Source organism: Canis lupus, chromosome 17 (assembly GCF_003254725.2).
Source record: "Canis lupus dingo isolate Sandy chromosome 17, ASM325472v2, whole genome shotgun sequence".
Taxonomy (NCBI): domain Eukaryota; kingdom Metazoa; phylum Chordata; class Mammalia; order Carnivora; family Canidae; genus Canis; species Canis lupus.
Genome location: NC_064259.1, coordinates 61,112,550 through 61,124,152, shown reverse-complemented (window position 1 = coordinate 61,124,152; position 11,603 = coordinate 61,112,550). Strand labels below are relative to the sequence as shown.

Genomic DNA, 11,603 nt, shown 5'->3' with positions numbered 1-11,603 from the left:
AGACAGAAGGTCTATAGGAATGACACTAACTCTTCTTTCAATTCAATTCAACAAACATTTACTGGGAACTTTTATGTGCCAAGCAATACTCTGAGTCCTCCAGTAACAATGGTAATAATAATTCCCATTCCCTATTCTCAAGGAGCTCACAGTATAGAAGTGATATACACGTATAGACACATATATATAGTATGTGTCTGTGTCTGCACACATACATGAATGCACAAGAAAGGATAGACACCAAATAATTAACAGTAGCTATTTATGGATAAGAAGGTTACAGATATTTCATTTGCTTTGCTCATCTGTATTTTCTAATTATTTATATTAAACATTACAAGTAAAATAATTGCAAAGGATTTTATAATATAATATGACAGATATTATAATAAAACTATGAATAAAGTATACAATTATAACTCTCTTGAGTAATTTAGGAAATATTTCCTAGAGGATGTCTAAAGTAGGTTTTTAAAAATGAATAGCAGTTCACTAGGCAGATGAGGACAGAGATGCCAAGAAAAAATATGAAATAGAATGGTATAGTCAGGAAAGCTTAAGTAATTAATTACTGGTGAAGTAAAAAGAATAGGGAGAGAGGAGATGGGCCTAGCGGGAAACCACAGCCCAAATCATGAATAACCTAGGATGCCATGCTAAAGAGCATGGATTTCTTCCTAAGGTTATATAGCATTTAAAATGAAAGCTACATTGATGAATGGCCACTAAGGTCTGGTAAAAAAGGTTAGGTAAAGAGACAAGAAGGCCTCTACAGTCATTAGCAATTCAAGAGGAATGGTAATAATATCATGGATAATAATATCATGGATGATACTTTGGCTACTTTGGAAATACATGGATACATGGATACTTTGGAAATCCATGTAAGAAAATGTAGCTCAATATGAGAGACTTTGACTGGATGATCCTATGGTTCCTTTTAAACACTAGATTAATTTTTGGACATTTGGTCCCTAATGTCCCTGCACACATTCCATTCAACTTAATTAAAGTCCATATAATTGGTTATTAATGCATTATGCTAGATTCTTTGTTGAATATCCAAAGAGGTCTTTCTGCAGTGTCCGGAGACTCTGGTAGGTGGGGCTGATACTAGCCCAGATTTGGGAATTGCTAATGCAATCTCAGGTGAACATGTAGGGAAATAAGAAGGCAAACACCTGGGAGGTGGAGGTGGAGGTGGAGGTGGAGGTGGAGCTGGGCTTATTTGAGAGTGAATCAGGACATCTCAGCAGCTCCTCCCTAAGATGGACCATTATCTCCTCTATAAAAAGGCCACTATCCCCAGGTAGCAGCACCCTGTAAGCTCTTCCAATCTCCATCCTACTTGTTCCTCTGGTGTACTAGGTAAGTGAACAGGAGTACTTTGGACTATAAATCATGAGGATCCAGCATGTGCTCTAAGGCAAAGAGGCACTGGATACAAGTTTCTTTTTAATGTACCTTGGGGACTTTGATATAATTTTAACTTTATTGAGAAGGAAAATACAGAGATGACTTGGAATGATGGTACCATCTTTCTTCAGGATCACTTCCTCAAAGATCACAGGGCTCTAATTATCATTAGGTAGGTTGCTGGACTACTGAGTTTTTTCTCTGTTATGTAATCAGTAAAGCCTGAGAGTTAGTCCCTATTTAGAGAATGAAAAAAAAAAAACAACAACAACAACAACAACAGAAGCAGGCCTGATAGCAGCTGCCTCCAGCTCCATAACACCTAGGCCTGTAATTGCTCATTTTGTGTACTTTCTCTGGCCTACAAATTTTAAGGGTCTAGCTTCACGACTAGCATCCCTTGGTTGGAGTCAGGCATACCATGCGCATGATGGACCTGTCCCTCCTCAGTGATGGTTGGCACCTAGAGAAGAATTGAGGAAGTGGGTGGATTGGCACACCCAGGATTTCTCTAGCTCCAGGACAATGCTCATAAAATTACCCCTGGTGAGGCATGGAGCTCAAAACAGAAAGTCATTGCTCCTACATTCATTCAGGAATGAAAATAAGAGATATTGATTCTGTTCCTAATTTCATCACTCTCTTGCTACATGGCTTGAACAAGACTTTCAACTCTGGATTGGTTCTTGATTTCAAAAATATGAAATTAATTATGCCCCATTAATTCTGAACTAATATCACAAATGATTGGAACTATTTATGTATTTAAGCAAGAGAAAGGAATAATAAGAGGTGGGTCTCTCTCCTTTTTTTTTCCTTTAGGTTAAATTTACAAAAAAAAAAAATGTCTAAACTCCTACAAAGTATCGTCACTGTCATTGATGTTTTCTACCAATATGCCACCCAGGATGGGGAGTGTGACATGTTGAACAAGGAAGAACTGAAAGAGCTTTTAGAAAATGAGTTTCATCAAATTCTGAAGGTAAGAACTCCAGGTCAGGATGGAAGACAGCTGCAATTCTCTTCTTCACTCCTTCCTGCCTTTTTGTCACATCTGTCAAACTCCTACAGGACTCTCTCTACTTGGTGATAGAGAATAGGTTTTGGTAAAGGCTTGAAATATGATCTAAAGTTGACCCACATGATTTCCAAAATATGACCAAGGGAAGTGATCCTACTGAATAGACAAAATGCATAAATTATATAATATTCTATCTATGTAAGTAATTCTTAAGGAATAAAAAACTAAGATGGTTCTCAGAAAAAAGATAGGTAAAATGTATCTTTTTCCCTTTTTCTGTCATTCTTTAGTCCAGAATGTCCTGACCACTGCTCATTTCTGAGATTGTGATATCACAAGGCCTCTGAGTTCAGGAACTTAGCATCTTACTCCTAATTTATAAAACATGGTGACCACCATCTTAAAATGTCAGCTCCAAAAATAAATATTTGGGAACTTAGATCTAGCTCTTGGATCATCAATTCATTATATCCAGCTTCTTACTAAATATTTCTTATTTGGATTCCTAAGGGTGTAATTCAATGTGTCATATATGAAACCATTTTCCTTCTAAACTCTATCCTCTATTTGCCCAAGACAGAAATCTGGTTCCACTTATCTCAGCAAGTAACTCCACCCTCTACCCTCCGTCTAATTCATCAATAGTCTCAAAACAGCCATTTCTTTCCATCAGTGTGGCTAGTCCTCTGGCTCAGACGACCTTTTTCTACTTCTAATCTCAGCTGCAAGTGCAAATCTAATCATATCACAACTTAATTCAAAATCCTTCAAATGTCTGGTACAGATCCCAATGCTAAGCTCCATCTCACAACCCTGAGATCATGACCTGAACGGAAACCAAGAATCAGATGCTTAACCAACTGAACCACGCAGGTGCCCCAAATGCTCACAGCTTTTAAAAATAAAGTTCAGGGGCAGCCTGGGTGGCTCAGCGTTTTTTAGCACCGCCTTCAGCCCAGAGCTTGATCCTGGAGACCTGGGATCGAGTCCCGCATCGGGCTCCGGGCATGGAGCCTGCTTCTCCCTCTGCTTGTGTCTCTGCCTCTCTCTCTCTAATGAATGAATAAATTTTTAAAAATCTTTTAAAAAAATAAAGTTCAAAGTTCTTCACACAACTTAGAAGGCATAATCTGATCTGTTTCTCTAGCAATATCTCTTGATTATGGAGCCTCAAAATTTAACAATCCTGAATTTCTTTCAGTTCCTCATATAAGCCATGCATCCTCTGACCTTCAGCTTTATTCAAATTGTTCCCTCTGCCTGGACAACATTTTGCCCCTTTCCCTCCTTTCCTTTTTTTTTTCTTTTAAAGATTTTATTTATTTATTCATGAGAGACACACAAGAGAGAGAGATAGAGACAGAGACACAGGCAGAAGGAGAAGCAGGCTCCATGCAAGGAGCCTGACATGGGACTCGATCCCCGGTCTCCAGGATCAGGCACTGGGCTGAAGGCAGTGCTAAACCACTGAGCCACCCGGGCTGCCCTCCCTCCTTTCCTACCCCTTAATTTGGCAAAGTCCAATCCATACTTCAAAAAACATCACTTCCTCTCATTAACCTTCCTTGACCCCCTACTGGTTCTCTTGTTTTCAGAAACATTATCACAATACACTGTAATTTTAAGTTTGTGTGTCTGGGCCACGAAACTTTAACTTCCATTTTGTCAGAAAACAAATGTGTTCACTGCTTTATCCTCTGCACCTAACTCAATGTTAAGCAGATAGTAGGTGCACAATAAATCTTTGCTAAATGAATTAATGAATTAATAGCTGGGCAAATAAAGGTCATATGCAATTATGTTAATCATTCATATTTGACCTACACTTTTTTCATTTTTTAAAATTCCTATTTATAAATTAGCTAATCATTCATATTTGACCATTTCATGCAAAATATAATCAATTTCCTTATTCCCTAACATCTTCCAGTTGCATCTTCTAGCAATTCCTCACTATATTGTTCATTACATATTCCTTTCTTTCTTTTTGCTCAGGATAGAGCAGTCCTGTCTAAAGAACTAGGTGGTTGAGCTCCACCTAAGTAAGCCAAACATTCACATTTCTACAGTCTTCTTTCAAATGGTTAGCTGGGTATGTAGTCTACAGTGACATAGTTGCCACTTCTACCTTGTTCCTCTACAGAATCCAGATGATCCAGACACTGTAGATATCATCATGCAAAATCTGGATCAAGATCATGACAAGAAAGTGAATTTCATTGAGTATCTTCTGATGATATTCAAACTGGCTCAGGCTTGCAATAAGATCATCGGCAAAGATTATTGCCATGCTTCAGGGTCAAAGCAGAGAGACCATCAGCACCAGCACCAAGAGGAACAAAGTGAAACAGAAGAGGAGGACAAAATACAATTTCATTCAAGGTCAAGTACAGGAGAGAATAATTCCTATTCCAGGGGCTCCAGGAGAAGCATTAAATACAGGCCTAGGTCCAGCTACAGAAGAATGGAGCATCAAGGAGGCTTGTCTAGTTCAGAACACAGGCAAAGCTCTGGGGAAAGAAGGACAGAGACAAGTTCAGGCCATTTAAAAGATTGTAAGACAAACAAGCATGGCTCTCATCAGCAAGAGAGGTCTGGGAGTCCATCTTCTGGTCAGAGGCAATATAGATCCAATTCAAGTGGTCAATCAGGACTTAGTAGACAACAAAAATATGGTTCTGAATCAAAAGAGTCTTCAAGCTATGAGGGATATGTGTCTGAATCAGGCCTGTCCATAAGCAAAGGCAAAAATCAATCAAGTTCCTATGAGTCCTCTACCCAGAGGACTGGTCATCAATCAGAAGGTTATGGAAGACAAAAGCATAGATCTGGCTCAGATCAGTCCTCTGCCTCTGGTCACCATGGGTCTGGCTCAGGACAGTCTTCTAACTGTAGCCATGAAGAGTCTGGATCTGGAGAGCTTTCTAGCTATAAACAATATGATTCTGGCTCCAATAATTCTTCTAGGCAAAAATATCATGAATCCAACTCAGATGGTCATTCAGGGAATTGTCGAAGACAAAATCATGTCTCTGGGTCAGGCCAGTCCTCTAATTATGGAAAATATGGACCTGGTTCTAATCAGTCTTCTAGTCAGAAATACCATGAGTCTAGTTCAGGATCTAGTTTAGGTGAATCATCAAGCTGTGGACAACATGGATCTGGATCATGTCAGTCTTCTGGTTTTGGACAACATGGGTCTGGCTTAGGTCAATCTTCTAGTTACGGACCAAATAGTTCTACTTCAAGACAGTCATCAAGTTGGGGACACTATGGATCTGGCTTAAGTCAGTCTTCTAGGCACAGCCAACATGGGTCTAGCTCACAAGAGTCTTCTAATTATGGACGACATAGGTCTGGCTCAAGTCAATCTTCTGGCCACAGCCTACATGGGTCTGGCTCAAGAGAGTCTTCTAGCTATGGACAACATAGGTCTGGCTCAAGTCAATCTTCTGGCCACAGACAACATGGATCTGGAGCATGCCAGTCTTCTGGTTTTGGGCAACATGAGTCAGGATCAGCTCAGTCTTCTAGCCATAGCCAACATAGGTCTGGATCAGGCCAGTTTTCTGGCTATGGACAACACAGATCTAGCTCAGGTCAGGCCTCTAGATATGGTCATCATGGGTCCGGATCAGGCCAGTCTTCTGGCTATGGACAATATAGATCTGGCTCAGGTCAGTCCTCTAGATATGGTCACCATGGGTCTGGATCAAGTCAGTCTTCTGGCTTTGGGCAACATGAGTCTAGCTCAGGAGAGTCTTCTGGCACTGAGCAGGGATCTGGCTTAGGTCAATCATCAAGATCTAGACAGCATGAATCTAGATATGGTCAATCCTCTAGCTATGGACAACATGGCTCTGCTTCTGGGCAGTCATCAAGCTGTGGTCAACAAGGATCTGGATCAAGTCAATCTTCTAGATACAGTTATCATGAGTCTGGATCTAGTCAGTCTTCTGGCTTTGGGCATCATGGGTCTGGATCAGGTCAATCTTCTAGCTATACTCAGCATAGGTCTGGATCAGGACATTCTTCTGGCCATGGTCAGTATGGGTCTGGGTCAGGTCAATCCTCTAGCTATGGACAATATGGTTCTGCTTCAGGACAGACATCAAGCTGTGGTCAACATGGATCTGGATCAGGCCAGCCTCCTAGCTATGGCCAAAACAGATCTGGCTCAGGTCAGTCTTCTAGATACAGTCATCATGGGTCTGGATCAGGCCAGTCTTCTGGCTATGGACAATATAGATCTGGCTCAGGTCAGTCCTCTAGATATGGTCACCATGGGTCTGGATCAAGTCAGTCTTCTGGCTTTGGGCAACATGAGTCTAGCTCAGGAGAGTCTTCTGGCACTGAGCAGGGATCTGGCTTAGGTCAATCATCAAGCTCTGGACAGAACGAATCTGGATATGGTCAATCCTCTAGCTATGGACAACATGGCTATGCTTCTGGACAGACATCAAGCTGTGGTCAACAAGGATCTGGATCAGGTCAATCCTCTAGATATGGTTACCATGAGTCTGTATCTGGTCAGTCTTCTGGCTTTGGTCAACACAAGTTTGGATCAGGCCAATCTTCTGGTTTTGGGCAACATGGGTCTGGATCCAGTCAGTCTTCTAGTTATGGCCAACATGGGTCTAGATCAGGTCAGTCTTCTGGCTTTGGGCAACATGAGTCTAGCTCAGGTCAATCCTCTAGCTATGGACAACATGGTTCTGCTTTTGGACAGTCATCAAACAGTGCTCAACATGCATCTAGATCAGGCCAGTCCTCTAGCTTTGGGCAACATGGGACTGGATCTGGTCAGTCTTCTGGCTTTGGTCAACATAGGTTTGGATCAGGCCAGTCTTCTGGCTTTGGGCAACATGGGTCTGGAACCAGTCAGTCTTCTAGTTATGGCCAACATGGGTCTGGATCTGGTCAGTCTTCTGGCTTTGGTCAACATAGGTTTGGATCAGGCCAGTCTTCTGGCTTTGGGCAACATGGGTCTGGAACCAGTCAGTCTTCTAGTTATGGCCAACATGGGTCTGGATCTGGTCAGTCTTCTGGCTTTGGTCAACATAGGTTTGGATCAGGCCAGTCTTCTGGCTTTGGGCAACATGGGTCTGGAACCAGTCAGTCTTCTAGTTATGGCCAACATGAGTCTGGCTCAGGTCAGTCTTCTGGCTTTGGTCAACATAGGTTTGGATCAGGCCAGTCTTCTGGCTTTGGGCAACATGGGTCTGGAACCAGTCAGTCTTCTAGTTATGGCCAACATGAGTCTGGCTCAGGTCAGTCTTCTGGCTTTGGACAACATGGGTCTGGATCAGGTCAGTCTTCTGGCTTTGGACAACATGGGTCTAGATCCAGTCAGTCTTCTAGTTATGGCCAACATGGCTTTGGCTCAGGTCAATCTTCTGGTTTGGGGCAACATGAATCTGGATCCAGTCAGCCCGCTAGTTATGGCCAACATGGGTCTAGGTCAGGTCAGTCTTCTGGCTTTGGGCATCATGGGTCTGGATCAGGTCAATCTTCTAGCTATACTCAGCATAGGTCTGGATCAGGACATTCTTCTGGCCATGGTCAGTATGGGTCTGGCTCAAATCAATCCTCTAGCTATGGACAATATGGTTCTGCTTCAAGACAGACATCAAGCTGTGGTCAACATGCATCTGGATCAGGCCAGTCTCCTAGCTATGGCCAAAACAGATCTGGCTCAGGTCAGTCCTCTAGATATGGTTATCATGAGTCTGGCTCAGGTCAGTCTTCAGGTTCTGGGCAACATGGGTCTGGATTAGGTCAGTCTTCTAGCTATGGTCAACACGAGTCTGGATCAAGTAGATCTTCTAGCCATAGCCGACATGTATCTAGCTCAGGTCAATGTTCTAGTTCTGAACAATATGGGTCTGGCCCGTGTCACTCAGCTAGCTCTGAGCAGTGTGGTTCTAGATTTGGTCAGTGTTCTAGCTCTGAACAATATGGGTATGGTTCATGTCAATCATCTACCTCTGGACAACATGGTTCTGGATCTGGTCAATATTCTGGCTCTGAACAGTACAGATCTGGTTCATGCCACTCATCTAGCTCAGGACAATGTGGTTCTGGATCTGGCCTGTGTTCTAACTATGAGCAACATGAAATACAAGGGAGATGTAGGTCAAGTTCAAGTGGAACTCATAATGAGTGTAGTAGACCCGAAATGGGCTTAGTCCCTAATCAATCAAGAAGAAACAGCCAGGAATGGTCAGAGTGTGGCCAAAAAGAAAGAGGTAGGAGTTATGGCCTATCAGATAAGGGGCATGATGGATATGAGAGTATTCATGGACAGTCAAGAACATGTAGGAAACAAAGCCAAGGATGGAGCCAAGGTCCATTGGAATCTGGTTGTATACATTCAAATTGTAATGAAGGGCAATCAAGAAGCAGTTATAGAAAAGTAGAAAGTTCCTCAAGTTGTGGCTTTGGGCAGTTTACACCCTCATATGGACAGTCTAGATCCAACACTACCAATACATTGTTAATTTGCAAGGAGGGTAATAAACAAGATGACTATTGTTATAAGAGACAAGGGGATAACAGTGGAGGGAAAAGTACTTGCCCAAGTTCCCACAGTGTCCTTAGCAGCATGCCACTCTATGAATATGTCCAAGAGCAGCGGTGCCAATTCTAAGGATGAATAATAAATAGAAGTGAAATTAATTTAAGTATCCATTTAAGAAAATACAAAATGAATATAGATAAGCAATTCATTATAAAACTTATTTTAAGAGTGGGTATATATATTTCTTCTTCTAAACATGTACTCTATTCCTTGTTATTAAGGTTCCCTCAGAAGAATGTAGGGTATATGGGCACTTTGTTAAGAAATATTGAGTTAAACAAATTACGTGTGGGAGTAACTTTGAAAAAACATACAAAGCATATGAGGAGCATGGGGTTTAGTCAAGGTATCTTTTTGAGAACTCATTACTCATTTATATTATCAAAGCCAAACTTTCATCTAAAGTCTAAAGAACAAAGTGTTAGAAATGCATTACCAGTTCTGGAGCCAAAGCCTCTCTTATAGCAACATGGACCATAATTTTGGTATCTCCCACATTGGATGGTGAAAGAATGAAGAATATTCTAAAAGCAAAAATGCAGCATCAGTTGTTTCTTTACTTATCAAAACCACCAATACCTTATTCTTGGGTAAATCTTTAATCAGTAAGTTAACAAATTGCATTTAAAAAGTGGCACCTGGAGCTTCTCCCTTGCCACTAGTGAAAGCATTCTTTCTTAAAGATCAGGGATGGACCCTTTTGAGATTAAAGGATCCAAATGTAGACTCTAACTTGGTTTCAGCAAGAATGTTCTTGCCCTCTACTCCTAAGAATTTGCCCCAGGTTTAAAAAGGAAGAGCAATAGCATGAAAATACAATGTCTCCAACCTACTTTTGTAGTTCACTGGTCTTTCCAAACAGGAAAATATCATTTATGCCCAGATGGAAAGCAAGACTATCTGCCACTGCTATATAGTTCCTTGGTTTGACTATAATATATTTGTTTGAAGTCTTTGGATTCCAATAACTGGATTGCATTAAAATTGATAATAAATATTAATAATCAAATACTGAGGTCTGTCTCATCTCTCCTTGATTTCACTTCTCACACATAGATGGTCAGACTAGAAACTAACTCAAAAAGCTCTTTTCCAAGGTCCTGCCCTTCACAAATAACCCAGAATATATAAAGAATTTTAAAATCTAAGGATAAGACAAACAACTCAAGGGACGCCACCTGGGTGGCTCAGCAGTAGGGCATCTGCCTTTGGCTCAGAGTGTGATCCCAGTTCAGGATCGAGTCCCACATCAGGCTGCTTGTGGGGAGCCTGCTTCTCCCTCTGCCTATGTCTCTGTTTCTCTCTCTCTGTGTGTCTCTCATGAATAAATAAATAAAATCTTTAAAAAAAGACAATTCAATTTAAGAACGAACAAAAGATCTGATGAACACTTCAACAACAACAAAAAAATGAACATATGGCCAACAAGCACATGAAAAGATGCATGATGTCATTAAGCATTAAGGAAATGCAAGTTAAAACATAATGAGAAAAAGATAAATAAATAAATAAATAAATAAATAAATAAATAAATAAATTTAAAAAACATAATGAGACACTACTACACATCCATCATTAGAATGGCCAAAAGTAAAAATACTGGCAACAACAAGTGTGGATACAAGTGGAAAAATAAAATGACATAGTCACTTTGGAAAATAGTGTAGCAATTTCTTATAAGATTAAATAAATATACCTGACTGTATCACCCAGCAATTCTGCTCCATATAAAGATTTTATATGAATGTTCATAGAAGCTTTAATAATAATAGCCCAAAACTAGAAACAACCTAAATGTCCACCAACCATTGAATAGACAAACAAGCAATGGTACAGCTATACAATGAAACACTATTTAGGAAGGAAAAAAAGAATGAACTACTGATATACATGACATGGATGAATCTCAAAACCATTATACTAATCAAAAGAAGCCATACACAAAAGAGTACATACGATATGATTCCATTTACATGAAACTTACTAAAGAAAAAAAAACAGAAAGTAAATTAGTGGTTAACCAGGAATGGGAGTAGAACTTATGAATTGGCTAGAAAGAGGAACACAAAGGAGCAAAAGAGTGATAGAATTATTCTACATATGTACTTTATCAGATGAAAGCTATACCTCAATAAAGGTGATTTTGCTTAAAGTCTTCATAAGGCTTTTTTTGAAACTTGACATACTAATTCCAAAATTTATATAGAAGAGCAAAGAATTAAAAATGACCAGGACAATTTTTAAATAAGGAAGAGGAATGTCATCTTATCAGATATCAAAAGATATTACAAAGTAAAAAAAAAGATATTAAAAAGTTATATTATCTAGGACAGTATGGAACTGTTTTAAGAACAAATACTTAGAACAGTGGACTATTCAGAAACAGACCCATAAACACCTGACATATAACAGTAATGGCTCTGCATCTCGGTGGGGAAAGAAAAAAGCTTTTCAATAAATTATGCCACAGGGACACTTGGGTGGCTCTGCAGTTGAGCATCTGCCTTCAGCTCAGGGCGTGATCCCGGAGTTCCCCGTGTCGGGATCCCTGCATGGAGCCTGCTTCTCCCTCTGCCTGTCTCTGCC

General features: G+C 40.4%; 1 protein-coding gene across 7 annotated transcripts; it reads left to right on the top strand.

Moving 5' to 3' along the window:
* Nucleotides 1-1,323: 1,323 nt before the first annotated feature.
* Nucleotides 1,324-10,026, top strand: LOC112663935 (hornerin). Of its 7 annotated transcripts, none has more exons than XM_049095758.1 (4): nt 1,324-1,368; nt 2,239-2,398; nt 4,581-6,994; nt 7,619-10,026. In XM_049095758.1, exons 2-4 carry the CDS (start codon nt 2,261-2,263, stop codon nt 9,084-9,086), a joined length of 4,020 nt encoding a protein of 1,339 aa, XP_048951715.1. In that variant the 5' UTR covers nt 1,324-1,368; nt 2,239-2,260; the 3' UTR covers nt 9,087-10,026. The 7 variants fall into 7 exon arrangements, with proteins under 7 accessions (XP_048951715.1, XP_048951714.1, XP_048951713.1 ...); XM_049095757.1 differs by having other exon boundaries at nt 4,581-7,356; nt 7,747-10,026; XM_049095756.1 differs by having other exon boundaries at nt 4,581-7,356; nt 7,708-10,026.
* Nucleotides 10,027-11,603: the final 1,577 nt, after the last annotated feature.